The following is a 21,396-nucleotide window of genomic DNA, read 5'->3' on the forward strand; positions in this document are numbered from 1 at the left end:
CAACTGTTTTTATTTTCACCTCATTAAATTTAAGATTATTTCCACAGAACTTTATGTAAATATTAGTTATTAACGTACAATAAACACTGTATTTGGCAGTGAAATATGAGATAAGAATTATTAAAAACACGATTCTCAAATGTCAAAACAGAAAAAAACAATTCCCAAAAACTAAAACTGAGTTTGTTGAGCCTGTTTAAGCTGTCAAAAGCAGGAGTCATGTAGACATTTTTTGTAGATGTCTGCTTTTTTGAAATTTTTACACGCTGTGTGGCGCAGCCATGTGGTGAGGGTTGGTGCTATGTGTATTGTTGGGGAGCGGAGGGGGACCCCATGACTCTGTGGAAGGTTGTTTCTTGCATTCTGAGGTGAGGTGACATGTCTGAGCTGTGGCCATCGTCATGCAGCGCTCACATGTTTGAACTTGGCGCATCTTGAGGACGGACAATGTTGCCCATAAATCTGTTGCTTTTAAATGCTCATAGTGCACCACATCCTCTGTAAAATTGGGCATTGTGCCCATAAGTAGGGCGTCTAATTTTGGCTTGCTAAAAGGATGTTTCAATGTTGGAGCATCTCAACTGGTTCTGTAGATGTGGACCAATCACAGCCAGTGTGGCAGAGTGGTTAGAGACCGGCAGAACAGGCAGGACACAGCTCCTGTGTGGACGAGAACCTTTGTGCAGATGTATTTTCCGCTGATGATTCGACCAAAAATGTGCTTAGAATATATATTTTTCTATATATATATATATATATATTTCCCGAAAAAGGCCACTATTGCTAGTGGATTGACAGAAGCATTTTTTTTACAAACCTTTTTAATTGAAAACTGCAGATTTGACACTAATTTATTGCTGCATCCATTTGACAGTTTTACTGTCTGGCTCTATTCCTGTCAATGCCCCCACTGATGTTTCAAAACTAGGCTGAGCTATACTTACTCTGCTGGTGTGGTCAGGTTTAGTGTTACCGGGAAGAACTCTGTTCCTTTGAGTTTACTGTTTACTTCCCTGACCCCCAACAATGTCTTAAGGAGGAGACCAATGAAACACATAATCCAAGTCCAAAATGAACTCTTTAGACACCTTCCAAAACTAAGTGTCCTCGCAGACAGAACTCTTCTGAACTTTGACCCAATAACTCTCCTCACCGGGTCTTCGTTGGTACAGCGCAAGGGGCAAACTGTGCTCCGATTGGTTCCTGGAGACCGATGCGGACGGTGACACACAGTCTCTTATCAACTGGCCGTCAAGGTACACACAAGCTGGTGGTGTGTTCCCCCCTCCAAAATCACCCCTCATTTCCCATCCTGGCTCACTTTAACCGACTCCATCTTCATCACCCTGAACTTTAACTGATACTCTTTTGCTGTGTGGAGACTTCCTGTCGTGCATTATTACTACACGGCGCTTAAGTGCTGAAACACAATACTGTTTCTCTGGATTTTCTGGGGTCTGTTTTTCATTTTTGTGACCTTCAGTCTCAGAACATGGGCTGTGTGAAAGAAGTTTACATTTTATAAGCCATTTAGTGGTGACTGAATGGAAATTTTGTCAGTGATTCCCTACAGTATAGTGGGTGATTCTATGTGAATTTGTCTAACTTTTTTCATGAAATGTACAGTACACATTTGTATGGTCCTCAAATGTCATTCATCATCACAAGCAGAACAGCACCCCCGAGTGGCTCAAAGGCATATTACAAGAATATGTATTAACGTTGTTAATACGTTGAAATATCTGACCACATTCGCGTCCGAAACCTGCCTCTACCCACTGTCAATCAGCTTCTCTCCCTAAATAGTTGCGATTGCTGTGTTTGCTTCCTCGTGCCGAGCCAGAATTCCAAATTGAATTGTATATTTTCATCTCCATTGTGATTTAAACCTGCTCCTTGTCTCCTTGAAGAATCAAAGTTAGGGAGAGGCTAGCACGAGAGGGCGGTCGCCACAAAAGTCCCGAGCTGGAGGTGCCGCCTCACCACAGAAAACATCACACCTCCACACACCATCCGTCAGCCCAGCACGGCTGGTCTGGACCCTCGGGAGAACAGAGCGGGCTCTATCTCTCCATGGCCTCTGCTGCTCCAGCCAAGTCTGCTCCACATCAACCTGAAGAAGAGCTGGAGGAATCGGAGGAAGTGAAGACAGAGGGTCTGCTGAGAAGTAGGAAGGCAGTGCTGCCCTCTGAGATCCGCCGCAGAGAGAGAAGCACCGAAGACCCACGGAGAGGAAGAGGAGAGGAGGAGGTGAGGACGAGGATGGAGGCTGAGGTGGATGATCCTCCAATGGGAGGACAAAGAGGTCGATCCAGGTGGAAGGAAGCAGCTGATCACCCATCACACGTGGACAACACCCTCCCCTATGCTGAGAGCAGACCCTTTCATCGGGAGAATGCTATATATGTCCAAAAGGGCCCGGTTGCTTGTCATATCCAGCCCAAAGCTCCACTTTGCTGTCCACAAAGCTCAGCACTGATCCCGACTGTGCTGGACTCTGCTGATCCACGACGACATCAACACCACCACCACCACCACCACCACCATCAGGCTCCTCCAGACCCCAGAGAGCCAGACAGTATCTCTAATGGAGAGGCCCCCGCCGACCCCCGGGTGTCTGTGGCCCAGCTCAGGCACTCGTACCTGGAGAGCACCAGCACACCTCCCACCCGTCGCAGAGCTGATCCGTAGGTGTTCGAGATGAATGTTGGCCAGCCGCCTGCTGCAACGCCATCATCACTAACCTCTGATGCTGCATCCACACTGCTGCAGTTTGACTCTGAAGTTGCTTTGTCCTCACTCGCACAGACAGTCAGAGAAACTGGGATCAGTAAAGTTAATGTGTATTCATTTGTTTAATCGGACCACAGAGCAAGCACATCCAAAGTTTGACCTGGGGGCCATTTGGGTACCTTGAGTGTTCAAAAACAAGTCTCTCACACCTGAACTTGACACCATCCTGGTATCCTGGTTTCTGGGATAATGGTCATTTAGTGACTCATTTAGTGACTTAAACACAGTCTAGTGTGCAAGCTGAACAGCCCAAGCTACACTTTTGAGTTTTTGATGGGCTTTAATGTAGTTATGAATGGACTTGTGAACCAACCCTTCGCTCGACTCATGATGTGATTTCAGTGGCTGAATTAGGCCCATGGGCTTTGAGTTTGGCACATCACCCTTCGAATTAGTGATGGGTAGATGGGGTTTCATGAAACGGTGCCCTGATATTCTGAGGCCACCAGATGGCACTGTCGGCTGTAAAATGTTTGGACTTGACCAGCCTACCAATCATGTCTAAACCAAGAGCGCCATCTAGTGTCCTTGGAAATGTTGACACTGATACCTCATCTACCCATCACTTATGTTGGGGTTCCACAATGAACTCTCACCACTCATAGTCGTCTTTCTTTGTGGCCCCCAATGTCATTTAATCTCTCAGTCTATAGGCCATCGATGTATGAAAGCCAGTAGGTGGGTTGTGAGCATACAGTAGTCTCTACTTACCAGCGTGACTTGCTCCTCGATGATACCCCTACCTCACCAAAGAAGTCGGGGAGCAGCCACTGTGACTCACAGCTGCCTGTATCCTGAGCGCCACTTTTTTATGGGCATAGTTTTATCATAAATGCAACTCTGGAGTTTATCTGTACACATGACCTTAGTTTTAAGTGGATGTCAACTGCAGACATGTGGATGAAGCTTCAACGCATTCAAGCTGAGTGATGCCGATCATTCAACCACCTAAACTCCACTGAGCTTCCTGTTGTGTTGTTGCACCGTGTTTGTTTGATCACAGCTTCACTCAAATCACCCAGCATTTGCATGATTTTCAGAACAGCTGTGTCTGTCACCTCTGTTTTCAACTCTTCTTCTAGCACTCTCTTACTGTCTTTCACTGTGTCCTACTCTTTCCCGACGCTCTCGATCGGCCCCTCAGTGTGATGGAGGACGCCCTAGTGGTGGACTTCGATGCCCCGTGGAGAAAGGGAAGAGAGAGGGCTCGTAGGCCGCGCCAGTATATTGATCCAGGGGAGAGTAGAAAGATCTCAGAGAGGTTTAAAACCCAACCTGTCACTTCTGCTGAACGCCATAGGTACTCGCTGTGGACCCGAGCATGTTGACCCCCGCGCATGCCGGACATTTCCTCAACAGATTTAACTGTTTTGTGTGGTTAGCGCCACTTAAACTCCCTCCTTGAGTCTTCCCTCACTTCCCTAACCACATTAGCACACAGTGAAGCTTACAGGCCAAAGGTCACCTGATTGGACCCAAGCACTGGCCGTCCCATGTGACCCTCGCACTCAAACCTGAATCAGTCTTTGTTGGTTGTTGAGTACACGGAGCTGAACAAACTTGTGTAATACCGCTTAAATCTGCAGCTTAAAGCGCTTTTTCATTCCCGCCCATCACTGCTTGATACTCCGGAACCCGCCTCTCACTGATTGACGCCGCTCCTAACAGCTCACCATCCTCTCCATAACAATCGCTCATGTGATCCCAGTTTGGCTGGTTATCATTTTGTGTTTTCCTTTTTGAAGGTCCTGTGTGAGTTCGGACTTCGCGTCCCATGATGGTAAGAGCCTTTCTTTCTTCTGCGACTTCAGTAGAACTCCAGGTGTAATAAAGGATAAGGGGAATCAATGAAGCTGTTTTTTGTTTAAGTCCACTCTTCTGTAAATTTTATCATCTGACCTTTGCAGTCAAGATTTGAGATCGTTGTTCCAAAATATTTTTGCTGGTTTTCTATGTATTTTTTATGTAGGAAATGGCTTGTGGTTACAGTTATTTTTTATTTATGTCACAAATCATTGAAAAAAAAATTGTCTCAATCTTCCGCCTTTTGAGCCTAGAATTTAAGCAAATGATTTTAAATATGTCCAACATTTGTAACGGCTGCAATGGAGGGTGCTTGGTGTGGAACCCTGTTGTGTTTGTCTGTGAGTTCTCCAACAAGTATGTAGCGTCATGTCGGCTTACTAAAGAGGTGCCGATGGAGTTGTGTTAATTTTTCCAATACGATCAACATCTGTAGCTGATTTTTTTTCCTCCTCTTTGGAGAACGAGTGAAGCCGCACACCTTCAACACTGTGGTAGACCCTGGTGTGTGTTGGTACTGTGTGCCGAGGGCGGCATCCCTGCGGTGCCACAAACACCCTCCCTCACTCTTGACATGTTTGGACACCTAAATCTAGACTCTACATATCTGAGTCTATTATTAAGTATGTGTGAAAGGTCTTCAACACTTTAGATTGGGGGGACACATGCTAACTATTAATAAAGTAATTGTTTATTTCCTGAGAATATTTGGTAATTATGGTGTGCACTTTCTTTTGTCTTGAGAGAGTAATCCATACATTATCATGATTAAGTACTGACTATTATGCTGCCAATACACATATGAAGAAGTGCTGTATTTTGGGTAATACATGTTCCCTAATATAAAGTGTGACCAAAGCTCTTAATAAGATGCAGTTGGTGTTGACTTGTTGCAACACAATGTTTTAAAAAAGTTAAAAAAAAACAGACTTTGAAATGAAACAGTTGTTACATAAACCAGCAAACTTGTTAATTTCAAAACTTCCCTGCTGAGCTATTAATCTACTGTGTCCAGTCCCCTGTTTACTATGCCACTACAGTTGGAGGTGTTCAAATGGTCAAGATTCCATACAACTGAAGACAGTCAGTAGTTATTCAAAATAGGTAGCCTGAGTTATGTTGTGAAAACCATACATTCTTTCAACCGTCAGTCGGCCTCTGCTTCAGATCAATATCCAACATCACTGTATTTTCCCTTCCGGGCTGATAATGGACTCCATCTCCATAAGTGATTGGGTTGGGTTCTTAATTGAGAACTTCGTGCTCTAAATAGCGACTTGAAAGGTCAGCATGGACTCCATTGTGTTTTCCTCTCTGCAGCGGACGAAGAGAAGCTGGACGATCGCGCCAAGCTGAGTGTGGCTGCCAAACGCTCGCTGTTCAGGGTGAGGTTTCTATTTTCATGCATCATTGTTGTTGCTTGTCACACGATCTGCTCGCTGGAACCTGCTTCTGATCGGTCTTGAATGTATCTGTGTGCTCTCCATCATAAACATGTAGATGAGTCAGAGGAGGCTGGAGTAGAAGTCAAACACTTGAAAATGCAAAACTACCATGCAGGCTGCTGTGACCACCCTGAAACCGTCTCAGCGGCGTTGTTATTGAGGCGACACTAATGATCTCCAGCCTGCCTTTGACTCATCAACTCCATCGCCTTCTGAGCTGGTGACACTGGATAAAGTAATGAAAAAAGTGCAGGATAAAGATATAGAATCTAAAGACTTATTCAGACTTTATAAAAGTGATGATGTATCGCCAGGTGCACTTACATTTTGGCATCCTCAGTATGGCGGAGTTCAGTCGAGTGCCAAGCGACGTGAGAGAGCTACCCACAAAAGGTCTCTAGATTTTATTGGCAAATACTCACACAGAGGAATAAAAAAAAAGGATTCTAGATCCGCGCAGCTGCAATATCAGTGAGAGTGATTTGTTCATAATGTGCATAACGTGTTATAAAAGCTCCATCAAAAACCAGCATTGGCAACCGTCTATCAGAAATGATTTAAAAATCTGGTTTCACCTCTTAAGCTGCACCAAAGTACTCGAAGTAAAAACATGGTGGAATCTCTCTGTTTCAAATCATGTTACTGTCACTGATCACATGCGTCCATGCATTTTGTGTTGGTTTTGCTGTTCACGAATATATTCACCAGGGGGAGCAGCGCAGTCAACAACAACAAACAAACAAACATAAACAAAACAAACATGGATTATTGATAATGTTCCTCCTGCGCGAAACAGCAAAACAGACACAGCGTCGTAGGAGGCGCTGGTCCGTGAGACTGTTTAATATATCGTTGCACTGCTCTGTTTGGTCTGTAGCCGTAAGCTTTGTGGAAACGTGCAGAAATAAGGAGGAAATGAACGCAGAGCACGGAGATGTGGCGCCGTCCAGATCCGGATCCATATGTGCTGTTGAGCACAAATGGGCCACAGGATAATCCTATTTACATGTTCTCTTCAGTTCTTGATGAAAACAAAGATATACAGAATGTTTGATTTTATTATTTTATCATTCAGGAGCTGGAGAGGAGCATCGACGGCGGCGCGCCCAAACCTCGCTCCAGAAATGCTGCTGTGGACAGACGACTGAGACGCGCACAAGACCGCTCCAGAACTCAGCCCGTCACCACAGAAGAGGTGGTTATTGCTGCGACGTAAGTGTCCACTTTTAGAGACGTGCTTTCATGAAAGTTGTGTTTGATGGGACAATATCTTGAATCCACACTGGTCAAACCTGCCAGTCAATCACTGATTAAAAACGGTGGCGTCTCAATGCTGGAAACTCTTCAAATCAGCTCAAATAAAATGTATTATTTTTCAATATTCATCGGTCATCTGCATTCGTGGTTTTACAGTCATTCCTCGCTCTTGTTACGCTGACTTTAACTAGCGGTATTGAACTGTAAATGAAGTTTATTTTGATATGTTATGTGTAAAAATAAGAGGCGTGTATGCAGTTATACACTTGAAAAATATCTGTTTAATATCAGGTGATGGTGGTTGTGTCACTCTGTTATGTTGTATCAATGTTCTGTTGCCCTGACACTCGCTCGCACAGTGTCCAGTTCTGTACTGAACAGAAACAGTAGTCGCACACTATCTGGGCCACATACAGATAAACAGGTCACATAAAGTAAATAATGTGTTTCTGTCAATCAAGATGCCGCACAGTTTATCTCTGGAGCGATTACAGATAAACTTGTTTAATCTTTTCTGCTGACTCAGCAAGATCGAAAGGATCGGTGGAAAGGGTTTTCATGTTCTCTGACCCCTGAGAATTCATAAAAAAGTTAAAATGTTAGCAATAGACAATGTTAAAGGAGTGTTGGTAGCAGCTCCATAAGGCACTGCAACAGTTGACACATGTGCGAGGCAAAGGTTAAATCAGAGTTCCTGATAAAATGTGATTAGATTAGTTAATCCTGTTGGAGACTGTTCTTTGAGTTTTGGCTCCCTGTGTGGTGAAACAAATCCGGTAACGGATCAGGAAGTTGTCGGGATTAACCTTTGTTTCTATCGCAATGATTCCAGTCCAAGGTTCTCACTTCTTCCCTCTTGTCCTCCATGACAGTAGCGCCCCCTCCCACGCCCCCCTGACCGAGACTGTTCACACTGCCGTAGCCAGAAACTCTAGTCCCACCTTAGTAAGCAGCTCCCAGCTGACCAGCAGGTACACAGCATGTGTGGCGGCCCGAACAGCGTCCCAATAGTGTGTGACTAACATGTCTGGACTGCTTCACCATATTAAAGACGACAGTAACAAGGGAAGCGGTTGCACTGCCCTCATGTGTGCATGCAGCGAACCACACTTGTAGACTGAGACTCACCTGCATGAGCGTGGCTCACATGCATGTTTCTCCCAGAAGTCTGCTCTCATTCTGACCTTCTCCCCCTCCTCCTCCTCCTCCTCTCAGTCTTCAGGCATCGTCTCAGCATAGCTCTGCTGCCCGGCAGCACAGGGACACCAAGGTCCCCCAGCAGCCTCGCAGGATGGAGGAGAAAGACAAAGACCCGGGTCAGGAGGAGCCAGATCTCTGCACCCTGAGCCTGGCGGAGAAGATGGCGCTGTTTAACCGTCTGGCTGAGCCCCCCACCAGGGTCACCCACACCAGAGGGTCCCGCCAGCGCAGGAACAACGCTCGCTACCAGACGCAGCCCATCACTCTGGGCGACATGGAGCAGGTAGGCTGGAGGGTTTCACTGTGTAAACCTGTGGTTGGAGGTGTGGAAAACAGAAGTGGCGTCAGGATGAAACTGAAGTGGGCTTCCTCTGGTTCAGGATCTCTCAGACATTGACAGCAGGGAAGACCTGGACTTGTCTGACAGTCCAGTTGAGCACCTCCAAGTAAGCGGACGAGCGGTTTGCATTTGCTTGCTGGAGATGCTGAGTCAGCACTGACCAGAAATGAACGGCTCATTTCTGTTGTGATGTCATGGTGAGGCAGCAGCAGCAGCGTTGCATGGCTAGGCTTCTTGTCAGTGAGCAGATCTGAAGTGCTCAGATCTCCCAGTCTGGTCTCTGAACGACCAAACGCTTGTGTTCTCCATGGATCTAAACTGTTGCTTCGTGTTCGCTGCTCAACCCTTGTGCCAGGTTTGTTTGTCTTCTCGTCTGTGGATGTTTGAATCAAGCACCTAATGTTGTCCTCTCTTGGCTTGGCTCTTGGTCAAAGGCTCTCTCATCAATTCTGACAAGATCTAGGGGCGTCCGACTCGTCTGTGTTGGGTTTTAGTAGTTTTTGTTATTCTGACGTGGGAAATTGTGTCTCACATGTGCTCTCTATATTAACCCTTAATTGACCATCCTGCTGCTGGTGGTTCGACGGTTCAAGCAGTTTTTGAAAGCAGGAAAAGTGAACATCGGTATGTATTCATGGTAGTGGTATCAGTTAAATGAAACTCACAAGTTCAGTGAGTGGGAGTGAGACGGATAGATTGCAAGTTGTTTCTATGTAGACATGAGTGGGCGAGTGATTTTATTATATGCAGGGTGTTTTACAATTTCTATCACGAGTCTCACTGCAGACCAGACCTGGACAATGTGCGGATCGGGGGACGCATGCGGCCTTTTGCCTTTTTATATGGCCCTAATGAGGTCAGAGTGAAACAATGAAACTAGTTATGTATAAACAGTTTATTCACTGCCGTTTCAATTCTGAATATAATGCGAAAGTTTTTCTCTTTCCTTTATTTTCTGTACCATTTTCTGAGTGTGTTATATTTTATTTTCACAAGTAATGTTTTTTTCATCGCAATAAATTATTATAAGAAAGTTAATACAATGAATTTACTACATTTTGTTCTGTTTACATCAGAAATAATCCCAATTTATGTTAGTTTTAAAATATAATGTATATAAAATGAAGTATTGTATAACCGTGAAACCATTTTATAATCTTTCTTCTAATGTGTCACAAACCCCCCAGCTCCAGTATTGCACTTATTCTCATTAATATCTCACAATGCTATAGAATGTGGTCCCAAAAATTGAGAGGCCCACCTCGGCTCTAAACCATGCTGCAGCTGTCAGTGAGAGTAGGACGACCACTATGCTGCTCAGTCCTACCTATAGAAAATCGAATCATTTCTCTGAGTTTTGGGCGGGAATACCATTTTATAAAGTTGAAAAATCCTCTTGTTTTTTATGTAGTTTTCCCATTTGAGCTGTTTTTGCCGAAAAAAAAAACCTCACAACCTGGGTGAGTGATTGAAAGATACTGAAAAAAATCCAATTTTGCCGTTCAATGTGTCGGCAAAAATGAATGTAATCCCTGCCGTGGTGCAGTCAGACCCCTGTTTAATGTCAGCACCCAGGTTAGAGATAACTTTACCCCGACCTGACCCTCGGGTCAGCAGATCAAACGCACCTCTCACTGTTTGAAGTAGCCGTGTCCCGACAGTCTTCGCTGTGTGTCACCATGTTCCTGATTGCACTGGAATGGCTTTGAGGTTTTGAGCCGACTCATCATTGTCTTCTCCCTTTCTTTACATGACAAGCTTCACAATGGAGCAGCACCTCAGGTTCCTTCCTCCTCTTCGGCTCTGAAAGAAGGAAGCACAGTGTCCACTGACCATGCGGGCGACATCCATATCACCAGAGCAGCCGCTCAACTCGCTGCCAATCACCAGGAGTTGTGGCGATCACTCGACAGTGCGCTTCAGCAGGGAACTCTGCATCAAGGGGAGGACGGATCCGAGTTCGGGGCCGGGAAGAGGAAGCTGCCCTCTCCTGAGAGAGCAGTCAGACAGCCGGTGATGCCCCCGCCCCAGAGCGGGAGGCAGAGGAGGGAGGAGGAGCTCACGGGACGAGCAGATGAACGGGGCTCAGAGAGGCCGCAGAGGGAGGAGGACCACCACTCAGAGAGGCAGAGGAGCCGCACCATCAGTGGAGGTAAACTTTCTGGCTGAATCTTGGTTTAGGTCATTCACTTCACCAAATAACTACAGCGGCACTCACAAATTGAACTGCCATAAATGAGCTTCAATATCTCTGCTCATCAGTCACGGTCGGAAAATGAGGATATGGATCTGAAAAATTGTTCAAAATATTTATCATTTTGGGTCAATTTCAGAGCATCTGACCAGTTAAGAAGACAGATTGGATGTAACTTCTGTACATAATATGTTGGATGGAGAGTTGCAAAGGCATCATAGCACTTTGTCAGGTCAGGTATGACCAAGATCTCGGGGGGGCAATTGCAGGCAACACCTTCTGTAATGTCTGACGCTAGGAAGAAAAGTAAAAACAAAAAAAAGGTTTTAAAATGTAACGTTGGGTCTTTTCAACAAAATACTGGGTATCAAACTGAACGCCACTTCTAATTGCTAAATGCACTAACACTGGAACGTTTCCTTTGAGGAGGAAGAGTTTTTCCAATTTATGTACAAATGTACATAATGTTTGATTTTTTTTTTCTACTCCCATAGTAGATAACATTGTGTACCTTCAAGTGCGTGAGCATGAGTCTTTGTGGCCAGCTTGTCTCGCGGTTACAGACAACGGTGATAAACCTCCCACACTGGAGTCACAGCTGAACTGAAACACAAAAGTTCTTGTGCTCCTTCTCACTCTCTCTGGGCTCACTTGTGCTGCGGTTACTCTGAAGCATCTTATTTACACACGCCAGGTCTTCTCACCTCCCACAGTAATAATGCCAATACGACTGGTAATGGGTTGTTGCGTCATCAGTCACGGTCAAGAATCGCCTGAGAAGGATTTGTGAACTGGTGGTGGCGTAGTTGTTCCGGCAGCAGCCTCGTCTCGACATGTGTTCCAGTCCCAACTCGTATCTTTCTGTGTAGAGTCTGTAACTTCTTCTCCTGCTTGGGTGAGCTTCTATAGGACACGTTGGTTTTCAGAGTTAAATTGAGGACTCAGCAGGTGTGATTGCGGTAAACCATTTTGACAGTGCAGATGGAAGGATCAGCTGATGTTGAAAAGGTCATAGTGACAGATTAAAGTTGTGTTCTTTGCTCCCAAGCACTGGGGGCGTGTCTGCTTTGCTCCTGCGCGGTCGCTTGATGATCTTTTGGTCGGTTTGCCAGGAAAGGCTCGGGCACAATTCTTCTTCAGGGTGGTTTCCTACGGTGAGATCTAGTTAGCTCTCATGACCATGATGGCCACTTTTAGCTTGTTCATATACCATGTGATTTGTGAGTAACAAAGTATCCCGAGAGAGTGTTGTGAATGTCAATGTTTCTTCTTTAATACTTCATTAACAATTGTGTTGAACATCTTTTAATGCTGCTAGAAACCAACTCAGTCTATTCTCTCTCGCCCAAAATCAAATAGCCAATATTTCCACTCCGTCATGGGCTAGAACCCTGCTGCCATTATTGATCCGTCTTTCGCTGTGTTGCAGAGCTGCCAGAGCCCATGGTGCTGACGTCCGGCGTCGCTACAGACTCGCCTGGAAGTCATCCCCTGACAGCGGACGAGCTGGGACTCCCGGCCGGCCTGGCGCAGCCGGACCAGACCCAAGAGCCGGGCAACATGGCCGCCCGACACATGTCCATCAGAGAGAGGTGAGAGGCTTTGAACTCGCTGTGTGACTTGCTGTTGTGCCACGCCTGAGTGTAATCTGTTTCCCTCTTGAGTTGTATCCGTCCTCTCTACTTGAATTTGTTGAGACCTCGGGGCCAGTATGGCTCAACAGATTGTAGTTCTGACCAGAATTCTCTCCTCACTAGCAAGTTTTGTTGTCGATTAACAAATACAAATTCTCTGCTAGTGGTTGCGTGATTTCTGTCCTCACCTCTTGCCCTGGGTTGCTGGGATACAGTCCAGTAGTCCTGTGGCTCTGGAACAGGAAGTAGCCGCGAATATTTATGGGAATCTTGGTCACACCACTTCATTTCTCAACAGAAGATACATATAATAAACACATTTTAGGTTCAGCTTAGACTGACTCTCCACCTGCGAGTGTTGGCTGTAGTCATGAGTCACTGCTGTGGTAGACCCAGGGTTCTACACTGGTAGGTCAGGACATTTAAACCGCAATGTGAAATGTAAGTACAATTTTTTGGGGGGTCTATATGAGGTCATGTTGGGTCCTCACCAGACCGATTGAGAAGCACTGTCTTGGTGAATTCACTTTGTATATGAAGTGTGCAGACTCGATTTGTCGACCAGCTTGTTGCCATTTTGTGGCTCTCACTCGTGGACCCAGCGAGTCAGTGGAGTCACACACATCATATGAGTCAGTATGACATGTCATCAGACAGCATTTGATGTGATTCATCTGAGTGAGAGGGTTGAATCTCAGCGGGACCCGGGTCTGTGGCGTCACTCTGCCAAGCCTCTTCCCACATTCCTTGTTATCTTGTCACGTCAGAGTGGCGTTGCTGAAGAAGAGCGGGGAGGAGGACTGGAGGAACCGAATCAACAAGAAGCAGAGCGCGCTGAAGTCTGCCGGGAGCGACCAGCACGTCCAGCTCTGGGAGGTGGAGCAGAGCCTCCAGAAGAAGGTAACCTGGCCTGGTCCACACACTCACTCCAGCTGAGGTGACTCATCTCACACGTGTGATCTTGACATCCATGACTGTGAAGGAATGTGGCTCAAGCTTCTCTCTTTCTCTTCTCTCTGACTCCATCTATATACATGCCTCCATAACATTCCTTTTCCTCCAACAAAAAGTCATTTTCTTAACTGAATAACTCTTAACTTAATAAACCGAGAGCACCCCTTGTTGACGGCTTAATGTCAGTCACAGTGGTGTTGCATGACTGCAATTATGTGTTCATTCCCTGGTGTATTATTTATTATTTTACATGTGACTTTCCCACGAGAACATCAGCTTGTGTTCCTTCATCATCCGCCACTGTGTAGTGGACCCCAGTTATTATTTTGTTTTCAGCTGTTATTGATCGTAAGCGCAACAAAAACTGACTGACCTGCTGGAACTTTTAAAAACGTTTGTCTCAACGCTTTGTTTGCTCCGTGTCAAACATTGATGCACGGAGCTGCTGGTAAAAGAGCCACTTATAACTGCAAAAACTGTATTGTGAAAATAATCCGAGCGACTGAATGACTGAGTGAAGGTGCAGAGAGTAGAAGCAAGGAGAAGGCTGGCAGTATTTGGGGTCAGTCAGATATCAGAGGGAGGCGAGGAAGAGAGTGTAGCGAGGGTGCTGACATACTGGGGTGTCGGAGGTGAAGATACTGAGCTTGTTGTTGGAGAAGGCACAGGGTGAAAGGTCAGTGTATCTGAGGGGCAGCTCGTACTAATAATCAATTTTGAAATGCAGTTTTCTAGTGCAGGACTTCTGAACCTTTTGGATATCAGGGCCCACCTTTCCCAGAACAAATGGACCCGGGGCGCATTCAATAGAACTGATTCATTGCTCTTGATGTCATTTGTAGTCAACAACTACATGACATGAAAGCATGTGATCATCGAAAAGATATTTGTCATCGAAAATTCCAACCAGCAGCAGAACCAGGTGCAAGTCATATTCATCAATTTTACTGAAGAAAAAAATTACACATGATTCAGACAGTTGCGAAAATTGGAAAAACTGAATAAAATTCAGAATAAAGTAAATATAATAAAACTATGTCTAAATATCATAAAGTAAAAACAATATTTTATTTAAACACCAAAGAAGATACAAGTAAAGTAAGTAAGTAAGTAAATGAAAGTATCGCCATAAAATATTCTAACAAATTTTGAAAACTTGCTTTCATGAACAGTTTTTACTGTCGGGGGCAGCATCACTTTATCATTTTTTCTTTTCAAGAACTTCTCCATAGTTGTTAACTGTCACAGATTTGCAGCTGTAAAGTCAATTCAGTGACACTACTGCCACTATATGTGGCTAATGTATTAAAACTCGCGGCCGAGTGGTGTAAAACAAAAAAACTTTTAGCGGCCTCAACGAGGCTCTCCCGGCCCTATGGTTAAGAATCACTGTTCTAGTGTGAACTCCAAAAGCATCTGTTATCTCATGTTGTCCGTGTCCTCATGAGGAAGTTTGAAGGTCAGTGTGTGATGCACCACGCCTCTGTGACATCTCTGCTTCAGTTTTGGTGTCAGCTCAGGGCTGATCCCATGTGGGAGAACAGATGTTACAAACCAAAGCTTCTGGAAAGGGTGGGCTTGAAAACACGTATTTCTTGTCTCCCATGGCGATTGTCCTGTAGGACGATGAAGAACTGATGATGATGATGATCGATGAGTTTGCTGTGTCCGACCAGCTGTGGGTAAGACCTGTGTGCCAGAACCCAAACACACACGTCGACGGTGTTCCTGAGCTTAACCCGAGTGTAAACTGAGCTGCGACCACTAAACTGCCGCCGCCGTGTGTGTTTGTATTCACGTGTGTGTTCCTAGCCGTGGTGTGGGTGGTGCGGATCCAGCTTGGGACTGCTGGGACTGGCAGAGTTCAGTCATAGAAACTAAAGTATTGGGAAGGTGATAGTGTCGCTGCTGGGTCGCATGTATCTTTACATTTAACATCACGGTCGTGAGAAACATGTTTTTTGCTCCATCCAAATGATACTTGAAAGAGAGGCTGATCTAATCTAATAATAATGGGCTTCATGAAACAGTGTCATTTTCCCTGACCACGAGGTGGCACTCTCTACTCTTGAGTCTTGATATTTGAATGAGTGGTTCAATGACACCTCAGATCATTTTTAAACCAAGGGCGCCACCTACTGAGAATGAGGCACTGTTCATTGAAACCTCATCAGAGTGGTCAAGGAAGTCTTCTGTGTCGCCAGATGCTTCTGACTTGTGTTTCCTCAAATGTGATTGTGAATTCTTTTTTTTTTTTTATTCATAATTTCATGTATTAAACTCAAAGTGAGATGGCAATACATTACTTTTTAATCCGGCTTAGACTTCAAAACCAACATATGGTAGTAGTTTAAAAAAAGTTTTGGAAGGCACAGATGTTTTTCACTGCTAAACTTGAACCGACGTTTGTTTTAGGTATCAACTGATGACGCCAATTTGGTGAAAAGAACTTTTAAAAAAACTTTTAAAAATGTAATATTAGTGTTTTTCTGTTGACGTGTTCAGATAATTGTTTTATTAAAATAACTTTAGTCTAGTAATAAGACGTCCAGACTACAATCACCTGTAGAACCTGAAAATCACATCGTATAACAAGCAAACTGTGCCTTCATTGGCCTCCATTATCTCCTGCTCTACCTTGTTACAAAAAGACAATAAGCAATTTTAAATTAAATGGAAAAATGTGTTTGGAAGTGAGAAATAGTTGGATTATAATGAGATATTTTCACAGATTATTGTAAATTAATTGTTTCGTCTTAAAAAAAATGTTTTTTTGCTGTGTGTCTACTCACTTTTGCATGAGCCAGTTGCGTTCACCAGAATATTCTCATGCTTCCAGATGAAAGTTGTTTTGTGAAACTGTGTGCCTCTCGTTGATCATGCGTCTGTAGGAGCCAGGCTTTTCCTCTTCTGTCTCTCTCCCACCTGAACCTCCTTTCCGCCCTTGTTCTCCCGATGAGTGTGCCAGCCAGGTAGGAAGCTGCTTCAGATGTTTCTGCTGCCAACCCGCTTCTGCTTTGCTGCTGCTCCGGACTGAGGATGGAATCCGCATAATAGGATCATCCCCCTAAAACTCACACCATGAAGTGATGTGTGATCAGAACTTCCATGACGGTGCTGCTTGATTAGTGCCGGATTTATACTCTGATCCTGACCGCATTTTTAACCTTCATCATGTGGACTTTTAGTCGAGTGAGGGGAGCCACACGTGTTGCCGCTCTTCCTCTCCTAGTCAGTTGCCAAAGCATGTGCTTCTGCCGCAGCTTCAGCCCTTATCGAGGACGTTTGTGTTAACTAAGTCTCATCCATCCTCATCTCTCCATCCTCAACCCTTCTCACTGTCTCCATCCATCGCTTCGGCTTGAGAAGCCGGCCAGGCCTCCCAGATCCATGCAGGTGGATGAACGACACCCCTGGAGAAGGAAGGTGACACCATGAGACCCCGCCCCCTCTTGTCTGTCCACCAGCTTCCTACCAGTCTATCAGTTTAAAAATGACCATATTAGTCAGAGAATTGAACGTTACGCCATAAAAGTCCAAAAATTTACTGTAATCTGAGAGCACGAAGATATAATCCCTGGAATGTGTGAACAAATAAGATTAGACACTCCTGAGCGCATGCCACCGAGCCGAGCTGGGTTTGATATGGTGCTCCTGTGTTTGCTTCCAGAGGATGGCAGAGGCTGAGATGGAGGCCCAGAAGTCGGCGGACGCCCACCTGTCCATCCACGAGAGGAAGCAGCAGATCGTGGCTCAGGAGGAAGCCTGGAAGACCAAAGGTTACGGAGCTGCCAACGACTCGGTCCAGTTCACGGTGGCCGCTCGCATGGCCAAGAAAGGTTTGTGAGGCCCTTTAATAAGCGGATGGAGAAACCCTTTGGAACATCTTCTTCTCCTGCATCAGGGTTGACGAGTACCAGCGCTGTGCAAGCTCCGCTCCCATCTAAACCCAAGAACAACAGCCTTGCCATCTCCAAGCCTCATGAAGGTCAGTTTGGTCCACTTGTTTGATCCCCCTCTTTCCCTTTAATAATTTTGAACCATTTGTTTATACAGTGACTCTGACTTGTTGTAAACTCACTGTGTTTGATGCCTGTTCACTGCTGTAATGTGTTTATGTGTCGGCACACTGCAGAAATCCGAGCTGTCCCCGACCTGAACCTGGAGTCGGACACCAAGCTGGACAAACTGGAGTCCTTCTTGGGCAAAATCAACAGTAAAGGTCAGTGTTTGAGATACAGAGTTAAAAGTGCTTGTGTGCATGGTTTCCTCTGGCCACTCTGGTTTCCTTTTTGTTTGGGATGGGAGTAAACTCATCTAACATGTATATGATTATGACATCATTTACATAACTTTCTGATGCTCATCTGATTCACTGGTGATGTTCTTCTTCATCACTCAACCAACAATGTCATCATCTTCACTGTTTACACCGCTACCATGAACTCTACTACTTTCACTATATCTGCCACCATTTCCCCATATTCTTTTCACATTCACGCTGCCTCCATTGCAGGGTTTTGATCATGAGTCGGCTCCAATATGTGATGCCGTGGCGAACAGACTCACTGTCTATACATACACGGAAGCAGCACTACCAAAGTCACTTTCTGTCCTACTGTCTGATCTCCATCACAGCGTGAATATTACTCTTCTGAATCTGATACCATCTTATTTGCTCTCTTGCTCTCTGTTTTGCTCCAACGTAGTAACTAAACTCACCCTTGTCTCTGTGACTGAGGTCTTTTTGAAGGTACAGTACAGGTGTGCGCCATCTGCTGGTATACAGAACTAACTACATCTGGCAATTTTGACGCTCATAATTTTGCCACTTTGGCATCCAACGGTTTAAATTCTATCCTTGTTTTACCTTCATTTTCTATTGCTATGAAACTCAGATTTACCCTTTCTGAAAACTTTTAGCGTAGATCAATCCTAAAGTGACAAAAATTCAAATGATGTTGAGTTAAAAATCTGTTAGTTTTATCTCGTGCTGTTTTTTTACCAGTCCAGTAACAGACAGTCCAGACACCTCACCCTGCTACCTCAATTCTCCACTCCAAATGGAAAAAAAATAAGAAACTTCATGACTTGGGTTCACGAAAAAGAAAACAGCAGACAGCTTCATGTTCTATACGATTTATTAAACCAGAAAACTGGGATTAAAAGTCTGCTCTGGTCCCTTGATAGTGTCAGGACTGCCAGAAGCTACCATCACAGTCACACAGAAGAAGGTGAAGGAGGTGATGAGCCTGGAGGACGAAACCTTCTCCAAGTTCTACCGCCATGTGGAGGAGCTTCCCATCGCCACCGATAAGATGGAGATCGACGAAGACTTCGACGCCATCTTCGGATCCCAGGCGCCGATGTAAGCACAAGCCTCTCCAGTCATGCTGTTTGAAGTGGCTCCTCAAAGTGGTGCTTCCTCAGGCTCACGTCAGAGATGGTGCAGCACAAGAGAGCAGTGCGACCCGCCAGAAACGTCCAGGCCTCCAGGAATCCTCTGAAGAGTCTGGCCGCCAGGGAGGACATCAGACACGAGTACACGGAGCAGAGACTCAACGTGGGCTTTCTGGAGAGCAAGAGGATGAAGGCAGAGAAGAGTAAGTGACCCAGGAGTCGTATGGAGAAAAGTTTATTCTTTTATTTAGATGTCACATTCGTTTTCGTTTAGAAAAAATAAATAAATATGTGCCATCATTTTCAAATAAACTGATGTTCCATGCCAATATTTTTGTGTGTAATGTAATCTAATTATTTAAGCGTATATATTTATTTTTCATGCAAGTTCATTTATCATCAATTCTAAAGTTTTACCATAGGTGTGAATCATCCGCAGCTCGACACACTTGCCGAGCCGCTTCAGGACTTGAACTGACCTACATCAGTTTCCTTCTTTTGTCCTGAAGAGCTCCAGACCATCGCACTTGTCACTTCCTTTCCCTGCACTCAGATTAACTGCATTGTTCTTAAAATAGTCCCAGAAAGTCGTCCATCTTGGGCACGGTTGTCCGCACGAGTTGGGCTTTTCACATCAGATTTCACTCCCTGAAGTCTTGTAGTGTTATGGCAGACTGCAACAGGTCCATTTTCCTCCCGCTAAATACACAACTGATGCATAAGAAATCGCATTTTCCGGTCCATCTGAACCTCATCTGAATGTCGTCTTTTTCAAAGCTGAAATTTCTAAATTATGATTTGTTTTCTCGTAAATGATGTGTATGTTCTCGTTTTTCACCAACTTTTCTTCATTTTGTCTCAGTCATCCTTTTCTGTTTCTTTTACTATTTACCGCTTGCAGTGCTAAATTTTCTCTTCATAGAATACTTCTCTTCATAAAATGCATACTTTTTGTTTAGTCCATTTTGCCTCAGCAAGTCCACCACCACCATCCTTAATCTTCCTTTATCCGCACCTGTCTTCTTCATGTCCTCCTTCATGATGAACCTCACTGGTTCCTCTCATCTCCAACATTCTTGGTCCGACACGCACCTCTCGCTCTGACTCCTTTCAGATTGTGTCCTTTCCCGTCAGTCCCAATGACAACCTCACTATCTTCATCTCACTCTTCATACTCTTATAAAATGTGTAACATTCTAATATATTCAGTGATGTCAGCCCTAGTTAGTCAAGTAACCGTTTTCCTCATGCGATGATGGTTGTCTGGTCTGTTTGCAGTGAACAAGAACTCTGGGTTTTCGGACGTGGCTCTGGCCGGTCTGGCCAGCAAAGAGAACTTCAGCAACGTCAACCTGCGCAGCGTCGACATCTCTGAGCAAATGTCCAACAACAGTGCCGTGCCTTACAAAAAACTCATGCTGCTGCAGGTCAAAGGTCAGTCAAGCGACACACATCTGTACAAATGTAATGCCCCCTGATTCTTTTCAATTCACTGAAGTGACCTGACCTTTTTTCAAAATCAGAAAATGATTATTTTCACGTCACATACTGATCATCAGCTGTGTGTGAATCAAGGTCGCCGACACGTCCAGACCAGACTAGTGGAGCCGCGTGCGTCGTCTCTGAACAGCGGCGACTGTTTTCTTCTCGTCACTCCTCACCACTGCTTCATCTGGACGGGAGAGTTTGCCAACGTTATCGAGAAGAACAAGGTAACAGGCACTAATGTGTCTTCACTATGGAGGCGCTCGACGGGTGCAGTTGGCAGGACGCACATTTGAAATGTAGCTTTCACGATTGCCTCGAGAACTTAAGCCCGGCGCCGCGTTAACTGGTCTGATGGAGAAGAGCTGCGCAGCTCAAAGGCTTTTAGGGGAAAATCTGGCACATGGATTTCCACACAAATCTTTCACTCATTACAATGAGGTCCTTAATGCTTACCTCACTTCCTCCAGCCCACTTCCGACACCATGACCACCAAAGGTCAAGCTTACTTTTCAGACACACTGCGTCGACGGCCGTTTCACCGTGCAAGTCTATTTCTGTTTTTGTAATGTTTTAAGTCCACCGAACCTTTAGGGCACACAGACTTACCGGTTCTACCGACCCGCTCCGGGATCTTAGTGCTTCTTTCAGTTACACTTGACACAACATTTTTAAAGTAGCAGGTCAGGCAGGCCAGAAGCAATAATGTGCTGTATTAGTGACGGGTACATCATCAAGGCCACTTGATGGTGCTCTTAGTTTAGAGATGATGTGAGGTTTCATTGAATTACTTGTTCAAGTCCAAACATTTTACAGCAGACAGTCATCTGGTGGCCTCTGAAAATCAGGACACTGTTTCACGAAGCCTCATCTACACATCAGTACGCTGTG

General features: G+C 45.0%; 1 protein-coding gene across 8 annotated transcripts in view; it reads left to right on the forward strand.

Moving 5' to 3' along the window:
- The window catches only part of svila (supervillin a), a 40,388-nt gene that overhangs the window by 12,350 nt on the left and 6,642 nt on the right, over positions 1-21,396 (forward strand). For 3 of the 8 annotated variants that reach the window (XM_053859058.1, XM_053859059.1, XM_053859060.1), the window contains exons 7-24: positions 1,911-2,687; positions 4,539-4,573; positions 5,917-5,981; positions 7,117-7,253; positions 8,514-8,781; positions 10,597-10,990; positions 12,462-12,624; positions 13,434-13,566; positions 15,243-15,302; positions 16,512-16,592; positions 16,990-17,046; positions 17,291-17,459; positions 17,525-17,608; positions 17,756-17,842; positions 18,811-18,988; positions 19,051-19,223; positions 20,299-20,454; positions 20,596-20,732. In XM_053859058.1, coding sequence (XP_053715033.1) covers positions 1,911-2,687; positions 4,539-4,573; positions 5,917-5,981; positions 7,117-7,253; positions 8,514-8,781; positions 10,597-10,990; positions 12,462-12,624; positions 13,434-13,566; positions 15,243-15,302; positions 16,512-16,592; positions 16,990-17,046; positions 17,291-17,459; positions 17,525-17,608; positions 17,756-17,842; positions 18,811-18,988; positions 19,051-19,223; positions 20,299-20,454; positions 20,596-20,732 — 3,154 coding nt within the window. Of the gene's footprint in view, positions 1-1,172; positions 1,257-1,910; positions 2,688-3,937; positions 4,094-4,538; positions 4,574-5,916; positions 5,982-7,116; positions 7,254-8,513; positions 8,782-10,596; positions 10,991-12,461; positions 12,625-13,433; positions 13,567-15,242; positions 15,303-16,511; positions 16,593-16,989; positions 17,047-17,290; positions 17,460-17,524; positions 17,609-17,755; positions 17,843-18,810; positions 18,989-19,050; positions 19,224-20,298; positions 20,455-20,595; positions 20,733-21,396 lie in introns of all 8 variants that reach the window. The other 5 variants (XM_053859066.1, XM_053859061.1, XM_053859065.1 and 2 more) reach the window with 5 other exon arrangements.

Source organism: Synchiropus splendidus, chromosome 3 (assembly GCF_027744825.2).
Source record: "Synchiropus splendidus isolate RoL2022-P1 chromosome 3, RoL_Sspl_1.0, whole genome shotgun sequence".
Classification (NCBI taxonomy): Eukaryota; Metazoa; Chordata; class Actinopteri; order Syngnathiformes; family Callionymidae; genus Synchiropus; species Synchiropus splendidus.